Source organism: Sceloporus undulatus, unplaced genomic scaffold (assembly GCF_019175285.1).
Source record: "Sceloporus undulatus isolate JIND9_A2432 ecotype Alabama unplaced genomic scaffold, SceUnd_v1.1 scaffold_14, whole genome shotgun sequence".
In the NCBI taxonomy this organism is placed as follows: domain Eukaryota; kingdom Metazoa; phylum Chordata; class Lepidosauria; order Squamata; family Phrynosomatidae; genus Sceloporus; species Sceloporus undulatus.
In genome coordinates, this window is record NW_024802936.1 from 3,888,234 (window position 1) to 3,902,117 (window position 13,884).

General features: G+C 39.2%; 1 protein-coding gene across 2 annotated transcripts in view; it reads right to left on the reverse strand.

Moving 5' to 3' along the window:
• The window catches only part of LOC121917303 (laminin subunit alpha-1-like), a 124,148-nt gene that overhangs the window by 59,736 nt on the left and 50,528 nt on the right, over window positions 1-13,884 (reverse strand). For both annotated transcript variants that reach the window (XM_042443152.1, XM_042443153.1), the window contains 8 exons: window positions 13,596-13,769; window positions 12,266-12,367; window positions 10,178-10,389; window positions 7,039-7,150; window positions 5,099-5,209; window positions 2,998-3,125; window positions 1,710-1,796; window positions 45-256 (listed from right to left, as the gene is read on the reverse strand). In XM_042443152.1, the coding sequence (XP_042299086.1) occupies window positions 45-256; window positions 1,710-1,796; window positions 2,998-3,125; window positions 5,099-5,209; window positions 7,039-7,150; window positions 10,178-10,389; window positions 12,266-12,367; window positions 13,596-13,769 (1,138 nt within the window). The remainder of the gene's footprint in view (window positions 1-44; window positions 257-1,709; window positions 1,797-2,997; window positions 3,126-5,098; window positions 5,210-7,038; window positions 7,151-10,177; window positions 10,390-12,265; window positions 12,368-13,595; window positions 13,770-13,884) is intronic.

The following is a 13,884-nucleotide window of genomic DNA, read 5'->3' on the forward strand; positions in this document are numbered from 1 at the left end:
TATACAAGAATCCTACATCAGTTAATTAAACAAGACCAACTCACCATGGCAATCTTTGTTGATCACAGCATCCCCATAATAACCATCAGCACACCTTTCACAGTGATGTCCAACAGTATTACCAGTACACTTTAGGCACTCTCCTGTGATCGAGTTGCAATAGCCATCTTCCATCATATCTACATTACCATTGCAGTCACAAGGTATACATGATTGTCCTGGGACCAAAGGATCACCATAGTACCCATTTGCACATCTGTACAACAGATTGGAAATTTAATCAAATTGCATCAAAGTAGAGCTCCACATTATTTATTTATCCCACCTTTCTCCCTGTATGTGACACAAAGTGGTTCACAATATATGTTTAAAAAAGCAGTTAAAATAATAGATAATAAAAAGGTTAAACAGCAATTTAATAAGCAACCATATTACAAACTTTAATTTAAAACAGTTTAAAAGGTAGTTAGTTAAAAGATAAAATAATGATAAAAATACAGCACCCTCTAGGGCAACTTTTAGGGGCATGGAAAGCTGCGGCAAGGAGACATACATGAACACATTCTCTCCATCAGTTTGGCAGCTGCTTCTAAACATTTGGTGTATAGTGGGCTCTTGGTATTCTCTGGGCTTGGGTTCCAGGACCCCAGTGGATACCAAAATCTGTGGATGCTCAAGTCTCATTTATACAATGGGGCGGTAAAAAGGTGTCCCTAATATAAGATGGCAAAATCAACCTTTGCTTTTTGGAATTTATATGTTTTTAAAATATTTCCAAGCCAGTGCTTTGAAAATCCATGGTTGAATCCACAGATAAAGAATCCATGGATACAGAGGGCCAACTGTATTTGTTCCAGGGACTTGTAAGCCCCATCAATCAAGAATCAACTAAACTGAGCTATATGCAAAGGGAACGTGCATCACCTTTGAGACTAACCATGCAAAAGATGTTGTAGTGTAAAAGATTTTGTAGACTTGGGAGTTTATCACATGTAATTTTCACATCAAACCGGACACAGGACGGGTTTGGGCTAGAACAGGTTAAAACTGATTTTACCGCATGCAAAATTGCTGCTGTGCTGCCGTCCAACCATCACCCATCCTTCAGCAGTGCTTTAGCAGCCAATTTTGATACTATGGAAGCTTTCTGTAGTAGCAATATCAGCTGCTAGAGCACTGCTGGGGGACGGGCGATGGTCGGATGGCGGGACAGCAGCAATTTTGTGTGTGGTAAAATCACTTTAAACCTGTCCAAGCCCGATCCCGTCCCGTGCCTGGGTTAGTGTGAAAATTACATGTGATAAACTCTTTGGTCTACTCAGATGCACCAGGCAGACCAAGCAGACCAAGTCTATAAAAGCTTATACTATAACTTCTTTCACACAGTTTGTCTCAAAGGATCTACAAGATCCCTTTGCATACTAACATGGCTGTGTCTCTAAATTTAGCTGTCTTTCCTAGATTCAGCTATGAGACTTCACAAAGTAAGTATAGCATGCAAGAACAGTGCTCACCACCTCCCCCTCCAAATCACCAAGAAAGAGAAATATTCACCAAAGCAGCTTTCTAATCAACTTTCCTAATTTATGGCAAAGGATTATGTCACTGACAAAAGTAATGCAAATTTTGACAATGAATACTAAAATGGAGATGAGGCAGACATCAGGACAAGCAGCTTTGTAGTTATTTTCGTTACTGTAGATTCATACCTTTCACACTTGGATCCTGCATATCCAGGAGAACATTTATCACAGATAACTTCACCACTACTTTCCAAGTAACAGGTAGGACTGAAACTATAAATTATCACAGTATTTTATTAGCTATTTTACAGCTTTGTTTATTCTGTCTCAACAAAAAAAAAATCTTAAAAAATATTAATTTCTCCAACAAATTAAAATGAAACATCAACAAGCAGAAAAATATAAAACCACCAGTAAAACAAGGGGAAACGTTTAAAAGACTTTAAAAGCACAAAAAACACTTAAAAGGCCACATTGTAAATATTCTTTTGGAACTATAATCTACATAGTTTAACAGCATATGCTTATCTATTTATTTCCAACATTCATAGGTCACTTTTCATTTTGAAAATTCCAAAATTGTTCACAATTTTTAAAAAGGTACAATGAAAAACTGATCAAAAGGATAAGATGTTTAAAAATAAAAATAAAAAGGAAAATCCAGAAAACCATTTTTATAAAAATCAGAGGCAACTGATAGTATAAACAATTGAGTTAATGGCTAGATAAATAGATAAATGGAAACACCCAACACTGGGAGCCTACCTAATTTTAAGGGAGACTTACTAGCCTGTGGTACAATAAAGAGCATACCCATCTCCCCAAGAATGGAAGGATCAGGGTGGTCTATCCATTTGATCCATACATACATGTGGCATGAATATATCCACAAACTGATTTAATTATTAAAAACAATGATTGCAGTGTAATTGTCAGTGGCCCAAGGGGAAAATGCATCTAGTATTTACCCGAAGAAAGATACCAGATAATTTTCCTGAACAATCACTCCACTGTGCTGCATCACAAGCAATGTTTTGAACTTCAGAAAGATGCCATGTTTGAAAGGAGAGATACTTTTAGAAGAAACCAAATGGGCATGCCCAAGCCCTTCAGCATGCCTAGAGCAGGTTGCTGGATGCTAGCATTATCTTGCAGCTGGACAAGACCGAGCTTGAATTGATTTTATTCACATAAACAGTGTAACACTAGATGATTTTCTAATACTAGCAGTTTGAGACTGCCTTTTGAAGAAAAAGCCCTAAGGGCTACAACAGTATTCGGAAAAATATTGGAAAATTTCCAGCTGCTTATCATGGCCAAACAAGAGCTATCATTTCAGAAAGAATGTTTGTCGTGTTTTTACATCTTCCCACCAGATTGATTTTTCTCCATCTTCTCTCCTCTTTCTTCTTGGCCCCTGCTTTTTTCAAAAAACTGTAAATGTAATATGTGAGGTTTTCAATTATCAGCTTACTTGTTTGTAGGAGTTCTCAGTGGACAGGCACATGGCTGGCAATCCTCTGCTGTGCCCTTGGTGGGTGATCCATAGAACCCAGGCAGGCACTCATCACAAGAATGACCTGTAGTGTTGTGTTCACAAATCTATGAAACATACAAGGGAAGTTTTGTGTGGGTTTTTTGGGCTATGTGGCCATGTGATAGTGTACAAGAGAAGCTTCTGATACTCATATTGGGTGGAATATCATCATATGCAACATTAGGATTCAAAAGACAAACAGAAAGAAACAAAAAGCCCATTGACCATAGGATTTTCTAAGCCAGCAATAACAATGAATGGCCATGTCCTTAATGGTCCTGATGTACCCGTATTTTCCGGCGTATAAGACGACTGGGCGTATAAGACGACCCCTGACTTTTCCAGCTAAAATATAGAGTTTGGGATATACTCGCCGTATAAGACTACCCCTCTTCCAACACACACCAAATAAAATTTTTAAAAACATCAGATTTGATTTCAATATGGTAATTTTAATTCAAATGCTTATGACATGCAGTTACTTAGCAGGAAACCTTGCTGTATACAAAGCCTGCTTGGATTTATCAGCTCTCCTTGCCTGCCCAGCCCTCCCTGTCTCCAAGACTATCAGAGCGATAGTGCAAACATGGCTCTTTTTTTCCATACCCCGGGCAGCCTGGATGCCTGCAGCTTGCTCCACCCTTCACTTACACCTCCCTGGTGAGGCGCCTCCTCACCTGGTCATCAGGACCATGTTAAGTCACTTCTTTCCACAAATCCTGGTGAATGGATTTTCTTCTACCGTACTTGTACCAGCCACCCTTGCTGCTTTCATACGGTTGCCAGATATGCTGGGGATATGGCCACAGCCATTTTTTAGCTCCCCCCTCCATATACGGCAACTACAGATTCTCCACTCCGGCTCAGAAGTTTCAGCACCTGCCCTATAAGATGACACCCGGCGTATAAGACGACCCCTGACTTTTGAGAAGATTTTCCTGGGTTAAAAAGTAGTCTTATACGCCAGAATATACAGTATATATCTGGCCTCATGAATTAGCTGCATTACATAGATAGTGGAGTAAATCAGTTGTACTAATATTTGACAATGCCAACGGCACAAATAATTCAGAACATTTTCATTATATGGAAAAATTGCCTCAAAAGTGCAGATGTTAAATAGTACTTTACAATCGCTGAATAAATGCCATCAGCTAATTACATTCCAACATTCTTCAGTTCAGAGCCATAGGAATTTTGCCACTGATCTGAATGGAAAAACTGTGGTTTTCTTCAGTTTTATATATAACTGTGTTTTATATTAGTTCTTCACTTAAGCCAGACATCTAATGTCTTTAACATGCACAAAAAGCAGGTTATACAAAGGTTACAGAAATGGAGTGGGTGTGCTTTTCTTTATTTCTTTGTGCATGTTTCAAAACTATCTCACTAACAAAGCTGTGTGTCTGTGTTTAGCTGGCTGTACACACACAAAGAGAAACACCCACATTCACAAAGGCTAGATAGTCATTAGGTCTCCTCCCATCCCAGTCCTTTCCCTTCTCTAGCCAACCTCCACTTTTCCATTTTCACCAGTCTTTCTCAACCTTCACCCAAATGCCCATTCAGTCTTTCCCTCCACTTATTCTCTTTCTTACCTTTAGCAAGAAGGAACAATTCATTCTACACACACACACACACACACACACACACAGCCTTTTAACTTTTTAAAAATCTTGGTGGCTCTTCACAGGGAAAGGATCACACAAAGCTTCCTAAATCCTTTCCAGCAAAAGGCATAAGTCAGTTCTTAATGCACTTTCATCTCTAAAGGAAGTTAGAGAAGTCTGCAGCCTAGTGACTGAAAAAAGTATTGCAGCCTAAAAGAATTAAATAAAAATTAATTAATTCATTAACTTCACAATATACATGCCTTTAGTATCCATGCCATTTTCCACACATCTAGGTCTTAGAGCTACAGCAGAAATAGTCACACATGTGGATACACATTATCTTTTCTTATTGTAGATATGCTAGTATTAAATGAGCATAATATTTTCAGAAATGTAAATAAAAGGGGAGTTAATAGATAACTTACAAGACAAACACCATGAATATCACATTCTGTTGCATGACCATTGCAATCACATTGCAGGCAAATCCCTCCAAAGAGTATGCCATCTACTCGGTAGTACCCAGGAAGACAGGACTAATAAATAAATAAATAAATAAATATTGTATACAAATAATTGTCAGAAATTTTTTCCTAGAGCACTTCATCCTGATTATTAGAATATTAAAAATAATAATAAATATAAACAGATTTTGAATTATACACTAACTCTAGTGATACAATGATATAAATTCATCTCTGAATTCAGTCCGCAGAGTTAGATGACTACAAGTTTTATATGGCATAAGAAGTTGTTCAAGATACAGAAGTCTACAGCTCAGGGGGAAGGAATAAATACTTGCAGATTCTCCTGAACTGTAATGATCCTTAACAAGTTAACAGAAGCAATGATATGTGTTATGGAATTTAACAGCACATTGCACACAAACAATACACAAACCTCACAAACAAGAAAAGTGTATGTTTCTTTATTTACACCAACAAATGGAGGAGTAGGAAGATTTCATCCTGTTGTCCATGCTAGTAAAATAGTTTATATCTAAAGCCATATGAGTTTCTTGTTGATTGCTCTGTTCTCCTAATATTTGCGTAGCCAAAAAGGCTACAAGCTAAAAGATATCTCAGATGTGGCAACTCTACTGAAAAATGCTCACTTCCTGTAAGACGTAAGACTGTGGTAATTAGTGAAGTGTATTACTAGTAACTATGAGGTCCTTACTTTTTATTAGTCATGTATACAATTACCCTGTAATTTGCCATGGCTAAAGGTCCTCTCTATTTGACAATAGCTTCCCTATACCTGTTATCTATTTAGAGAGGCATCACAGCATATTCTTAAATTCTGGAACATGTATACCCTGAAATCTCACGGGTATTTAATCCACCACATCATTATCATCCTCAAACTAATAATACTAAACTGACAAACTGAGACAACAGGATATATGACAAGAATAGTGAAAAAGCAGCTTGTTGACTGTATGTTACCAACTGCCTTTTTGTAGCCTTAAAGGCCAGGATACGCTCCCCTAAATTTGAAAAAAGATTTATCATAAAAACTAATCCCAAAATAGCTCACATTATTGCAAACAAGCTCATAAATACAGTGATTTGGCCAGATTTCCCTCCCAAATACCCTGGATAGCAAATTTTGGAGTATAAATGAAACCTAAAGTGATGTCACATCACTTCTGGGTTACCTAAAATGCAGCAGCCCTGCCCACTTGAGGCCAGTACAGACTGGCATGAAAAGCCAGTTTCCAACCGGCTTGGGAACATGGTGTATTCATGACACACACCCCCATGACCCCCAGAAGCCAGCTTCATGCTGCCCAGCTGCTCACATGGCAGCCAGCTTTGAGGTGCTCCAGTGGCACAGCATTTAGATATGTCCAGAGTGCCGTAAAGCTGCGGCAGTGCGGGAAAAGCTGGCTTTTTGCTGGCTCAAAAAGGAGCAGCATTTTGCCACTTCTTTTTGGGCTAGCAAAAGTGTATTGGAACTGTGGCTTGCAGTTGCCGCAGCCCCAATCCAGCTTTCTCAGGGGCAGCTTCAAGCTGCCCCATTGAGGTGGTCTGTTTCACCCCTAGGAAACACAAGGATGAAAACTAGACCACCCCCCTGGTACAATTGCCTACTCCAGTGTAAGGAGAAATTAAGATTTGTGTCAAACAGTGAAATATGCCCCTAATCATTTCCCATATTCCTTAATTAAACAAAGTAAATGCATGAGAGAGGTTATTCTTCTGTATGTAGAAAATATGCCAAAGTGATATAAACATTTTGAATGGAAAATCTTGTTTTGTCATTCTAGTTTTTAAAAAATTGCAAGCTAAAAGACAGCTTGGATGCAGCCAATTCTACTGAAAAATGCTCACTTGCTGTACACAAAATCTTGGCAAATTACCTCACAAGAAATCCCAGCATAACCTTGAGGACATTCACAATATTCTACATCTGCAGCTGAAGATGGATCTACAAGATTAGCATTTGCAGTGTCCAAAATGACAGAATCCAACCTGCAATGAAATAGTGTTAAAATACTTTCCACTTGAAACGTTCATTTTTAAAAAGCAAGAAAAAGAAAACAGTACAGTCACCCTCCATTTTTGCAGGGGACAAAAAGCCCACGGCATGTGTCGTCCTTCAAGCCAATGGGGCTTGAATGCCGGCAATTTTCTGTTTGCACTGGGGGAACCTGGAACAGATGCCCCACAAAAATGGAGGGGCTACTGTAAATGAATCATGAAAGCAAAGTACCACAGAAAAAAACCCTAACCTTCTTTCTAATATTCTGACTTCACTAAAAACAATCTTATTAACATGACATTTCTGCAAAAATTTAGAAGTGATGGCTTTAAATACATGCTCAATATTGTACGGGGGGGGGGGGGGGTGACATTCCAGAATAAATGTGAGATTTGACCATATAACGTCTCATTGTTCCACACAGTTTAATGCAAAAGAATGATTAACAAAATATCACCTCATTAGAATTCAGAAGAACATACTTTCCAATTAAAAGTCCCCACTGGCCTGCTAAAAGAGACCCATCCCTCTTGCTCTACAAGTGCTCTTTTATAAATGAGCTGCTTTGTCAACACTCCATGTGACAGGCCAAGCCAATTTCTTTAAACCCCTGAGGCAAGGGCTCATTAGAATATGGGATGTTCCTCTGCCCTGTTTTGTTTGTAACAGACAAAAGTCAATTCCTGGGCAAGGGTATGAGTAAACTACCACACAGGAAGGCCTTCAGGTTTTCCAAAGCAAGTTTCAATCATAGCCTCTGTGAACTGAATTATAACAAATGGCTTGTCTGCAGCATTCTGATAGCAAAAGTCAGTAATGTTAAAATATGATGCCTATACATAATATTTTCAATCTTGCCTGTCAAAGTAACTTGTCACCATAGGTCTTTAAAAAGCAATGAGACAAAACAGCTGTGTAGGTGTTATTCATGATTTAGCATTCCATGCATGAGCCCCTGTAAGTGTGAGTAAAGTCTCAGGCGCTCTTTCCTCCTAGACAGCTTCCTCCTGTGACAAAGGCAGGAAGAGTAATAAACCGTGGTGGGATACAGACGGGCAGGGGAAGACGTCTTGGAGGTGTATTCTGCTGAATACGGAGCCTCCAGACCGCCCGCCCCGGGGGCGTGGCTCAGGTGTATGGGGCTTCCACATGGGGGGCAGTGAAGACGCCTCACCTGGGGCCGTTTCTGACCCGCAGTTTCCATACTGCCGCCTCGGAGGACGCCGCAGAGAGGCAGCTTCCGCACGGGCGGCCAAAAATGGGGCTTTTTTTTTCTTTTGCTGGCTGACGGATGCGCAGCTGCGCAGCTCCGGCGCTCAGCACAGGCAGCAGAAAGCCTATGTGCACATTTAAAGCGCCCGGGCCCCTTTAAACTTTTTCCCCCGCCCTGCCCAAGAACAATGGTGGTCTCCTGCCAGCTGGTGATCAGCTGGTGTTGGCATCCTTGTCCACTTGCACGTTGCCAGTGTCACCAGCATCATGAATGCCTCCTCTCCTTTGGTCCCCGTGCTCTTGCTGAATCTGCAATGCACAGCCACAGTTGTCGCCACTGCCACTGCTGTCCCCCTACCATCCCCCATCACCTCCTTTGTACATATGTAAATATTTAAAGTTTTAGCGTTTTTTTATTTTTAGGTGAAAATGGCACAGGAATGTGTGTAGGGGTTCACTTTAAATTCCAAACTTTCCACGATTCTAGCAGCGCATGGGTACATGTTGCTCTAGGGTTAGGGTTAGGGTTACGAGTCTTAAAATGCGCTGCAGCTGTGCTGCAGCTTCCACACCTGCATGGCATCTGACGCTGCAATTAAAGCCTGACTGCAAACTGCGCATATTCCAGGACCCCGACTCATTATGCGACGCAGCAGACACGGAGCTTTTAAATGGGCAACTTAAATTAGCGGCGTAGCAATTCTGGCGTACCGGTGCAGCAGCTTATATACGGAGATGCGCAGCTGCGCACTATAGAGAAAAGATGCGGGGAAAAGCGGCACCTTTTTAATGCCGCTTCTTCCCGCTTGGGGCGTGCGGGCGGCGTGTTCATGGCGGCATTCAGGTAAGGGCCGTCTGAAGGCTATACCTTCATGACGTCATGAACACACCCCTTTTTGCCCGTCTGTATCCCGCCCATGACTCACTTCCATATATAGTTGTGTATTAGGAATCCTGGTCTAAAATACACACTGAATTCTTTTTCACCAAGCAGTTCCTACTTTGCAACTGTCACAGAAGAAGAACATGAGAGGCACAATTGAAAGGGTTATTCAAAAATATCTGAAATGGTTGGAAACCATGTTTCTCAAGTGTCAAGAAACCATGACAAAAAGAATCCTGGACTGATTAGAATCTTCACAGTTCAAGACCTATTCTGCACAAAAATTGTACACAGTTGTTTTGGATAGAAAACCTGTTTTCACACAGAAAATCATATTACTATGCAGCAATATTATTTTTGTGCAGAAAAATCTGTTTCCTATGCAGAAAATGCTGTTTTCTGTTTTAAAAAAAGACATACACAGTAAAGCATTAAAGGAGAATCCAAGAAAGCTACCAACTGTATCACCACACATTCCAGAATGAGGAATGACTGCCTGCATCAACTCAGTATGAAAGCCAACAGGCTTCAACACATGCCAACGGATGTGCCAAGGGGAAAGATGGGACGTAAATCTTTCAAATAAATTTGATTGGTTTTCTCAACTGTCCAGACTAAAACAAGAACATTTAAACATTTTAAAAACTGGTAATTTTTAATGTTTAGTTTTAATGTTTTGAACTACAACACCCTGAATTCCCCAGCCAACCCAGCTACTGATTCTGACTGGGTTCAATAGGTTTGGGCACATAAAGCTAAACCATATTTTAGTGTTATGAGAGAATCAGCACATCATCCAACATGACAGTGGTAAAATCAGCAGCCTAAAGCCGGCTTTTAAGGTTTTAGAAACTTTCTTATACACTTGGTTTCGTGTAATGAATAATAGAAAATCTAGAATAAATAATTTCACATCTCTTACCTGTATACAGCCCTTTTGGCAATGTTGTAACTGGCCCGAAGCAGAATATGAGTAACATTTGCTAAAACTTTCATCAATATGTCTCGATCTATTGACTTCTTAGTATTAAAATCAACAAAGTTTTCAGACACAAGCTTCACAGAACTGGAATATTCTTCATATGGTTGTAAAGACAGTCCTTCAGCTCGAGTAGCCAACATTTGTCCATTACCCTGAAACAATTCAAAACTTTTTACAACTTAAATTGATTTAATCCATATACTTTATGGAAAACAAACAGAGAACTATCCTTTTATTCTAAATAACCTTCCAAGTATCATTTCTAACCTTTTAACAGTTCATCCCATAAGTCTGTTTACAGTTCTGTTTCCAGAAACACCAGGTTTCTGATGTCAAACATACTGCACTTAGATCAATGGAATGTAATTCCATATTGTATGGGTAACTCAGATGTCTTGGTTCTGACTGCATGGGGGATATTTTTATAAATTTGGAACCTTAAGCAGTATTACTTTCCAATATTATACATATGGTTGGAGGTGACAGGCAATGGCAAAAGCAATCTGTGCTGCTGCCACACTGCATAAATAAAGCAGTTTGACACCACTTTAACTTCCACAGCTGAATACTATGGAATTCTGGAATTTGTAATTTGATGGAGTATCAAAGCTATCTGACAGGGATGATGGAATATCTCACAAACTATAAATCCCAGAATTCCATGGCATTGAGTCATGGCAGTTAAAGTGGTGTTAAACTACTTTATTTCTTCAGTGTGGATACACCCTTAATAATTCATATATGACTCAAGTCTAGGCAATCTGAAAGGCCAGTGTTTGCAAATATGTATTTACATAGGCTGTAAAGGATACAAGGAATGCCTCCTTTGAGTTCCACCATCTTTACAGCTCCCTCTTTGCTGTCCTTTCATCAGAAAGGAAAACTTTCCTGTTCCAACAGGCTTTAGGAATTGGGTGCTAGGGCTTTTAATTGTTTGTTGTTCTCATACTGGTTTTCATTTGATTTTCATTTGTAGTTATCTGTGAATTTGCTTTAAGTGGTTTTAATTCTATGGGTGACTGAATTAAATTTCAATAATTTTTTATATAACAATGAAATGTTTAACTATATTTGTTTTAATGTTTGTAAACTAGTTGAGTCCCTGTAGTGAAGAAAAGGTGGAATACAAGTGAAACAACATCATCATCATCATCATCATCATCATCATCATCATCATCCATAACTATATAGCAAGTGTTTGTCCTAGAAGCTAGCAGAAGCTGCGAACTATGGCCTCAAAAATGTAACTGTTCTAAGATTTGATCTATCTTAGAGGCTTTGAATTTGTTATATTAACTGGCAATAGAAATAGATTGAGAGCCTGCATGGTATAGTGGTTTGAGCATTGGACTACAACACTGGAGATCAGGGTTCGATTTGATGCTCAGCCATGGAAATCCACTGGGTAACCTTGTCACACAATCTCAGCCGCAGAAAACCCTGTGATAGATTTGCCTTATGGTTGCTATAAGTTGGAAAAGACTTGAAGGGACACAACAACAGCAACAAAAAACAAGGTGCTTGCTACATTTAAATTAAAAGTGAAAATCCAAAGGACTGCTTGCATACAGAGGTTTTCAATACAGTGCACTCGCATCATACGTGGCTTTCAGCATACACTGAAAGCTGTGTGGGGAGAAGGGGCGGCGCATCCCACAGGGAACAATGGGGTGCCACCACACCACCGTGTACACAAGCCCCATTCATTTAAATGGGGCTCAAGTATAGGCGGAATTCGCTTTACGCGGGAGAGTCCGGAACGGATCCCCTGCATAAAGAAAGGCGCACTGTATCATCATTTCCACAGCAGTTCCTCCCCACTCTGCTAAAGAGCATATTCCAAAATATCAAGGGATCTTGTACTGCACAATTCCATAAAGGAAAGAATCAATATCAACTAATATACACATACACTCTACTATCAGTGCTCAGAAATGTTTTGCATATTCATAAATATAAATACCATAATAAACAAAAATAATGCTCTGATCACAACAGAAAAAATTACTTCACATAATCTCAATTTACCTGAATAATAACATCCACATTAGACACCAAATCACTATCTGTACTATCCATTGGAATGTCATAGGACACGGTATACTTCAAATAACCACCAAACGAAGTGAGCTGGAAGTATAAAAGATTAAACGTTTTTACAAGGCTGTGGGAGGGAATTATAAAAGTTAATTAATTTTCACATCTCTTTAACATTGGCAAGATTTCTACCTTATTAAGTAATTACCTGTAGCCCATATGCAATGGAGAGACTGGGCCGGAGAGATCTATTGACTAATATGCACTGAAAATGTCTTGAGATGCTGTCTCCCAAAGCCTACTTTTTAAACCATGAAGCCCACCAACACCGGTATAATACATTTACATGGAGAACTGGGAAGGGCCAAGGACAAATTTAAGCTTTTTTCCAGTAACACTGCAAGAGGCAGCTATATGACACACTGTGAGAGGCATCTACACAAGAGCTTGGCACATGCTCACACATGCCCTCAACCACTGGCAACCCAGAAATGGCCATGTTGGGGGTCTGCACTGATTGAAAGATAGGTTTGGGAGGGAACTCTACTGATTGCATGATCTGAAGAGACTTCCAACATTTGTGAGTTGCAATGGTGTGATCAGACTTATGCCATTGTAATTTATGCACAGGAAGCCAGCTGTTACATGCAAGACATCTTTCTATAGACATCGTCAATATATCTCTTACCATGTGTTTTTAAAATCAAACAAAGATTATCTTCTTGGAAAGCATCACCAAGAATTGGAAAATTTCTAGCTGTTGAATCACTTTCTCCATTACAGCTAAATCCCATGACCAGTTCCAAGCTTCTATTACGTTTGGTTATTTCCCAAAAAATAAGTACTGAGTAAGATATATTAACTTGGAATAAATTTCTGAATGTTTCTCAATAATATTTCTGTGCAATTGTTAGGACCCTTTAAAATATGTGTGTGTATATATATATATATATATATATATATATATATATATATATCTCCCATCTATTACATTTTTATGAGGAGAATACTCTCCCTTTTTAGGGAGACAGACAGCATAGAAGTGGAATAAAAAAATGTAAATCCCTTTTGTCCCACAGCCTTTTAGCATAATCATAGTTCAGGACCAACAATTTCAGATGTAAAGTAACATCTCAAGACAACCTTTATGCTACTAACACAACAAGATTCCCAGGAAAAGCTACATGTCACCTTTCACTATACTTTCATCTTATTCACTATCAAGTAAATATGTAATGTAGAAGATGGCAGAGAAAGAAAACACTGGTAAGAGATAACAGGGTTGCAATAAAAACTATTCTACCTTCTACTGGATGCTTACTTTATTTCCAAGATATGGTTTAGGTGCAGACCAGTAATAAGGGGACTTCAGCATTTTTGCAACTGCAATATTGTTAATAATTATTTGAGGAGGTCCATCCAATTGACTTTCCTCAGGATCTACAGTTTTCAAAGTATATGGAGCAGTCACCAACCAACCAGCCATAGATGATACCTTATGGTAAAAGAAAAAGGAAGAACATTATTTAATGGTTTTAGACACAATTAAAAGTGCTGGTTATTATCGATAAAGACCTATACCACTCAGATCCAGGCTACTTGGCAGACCA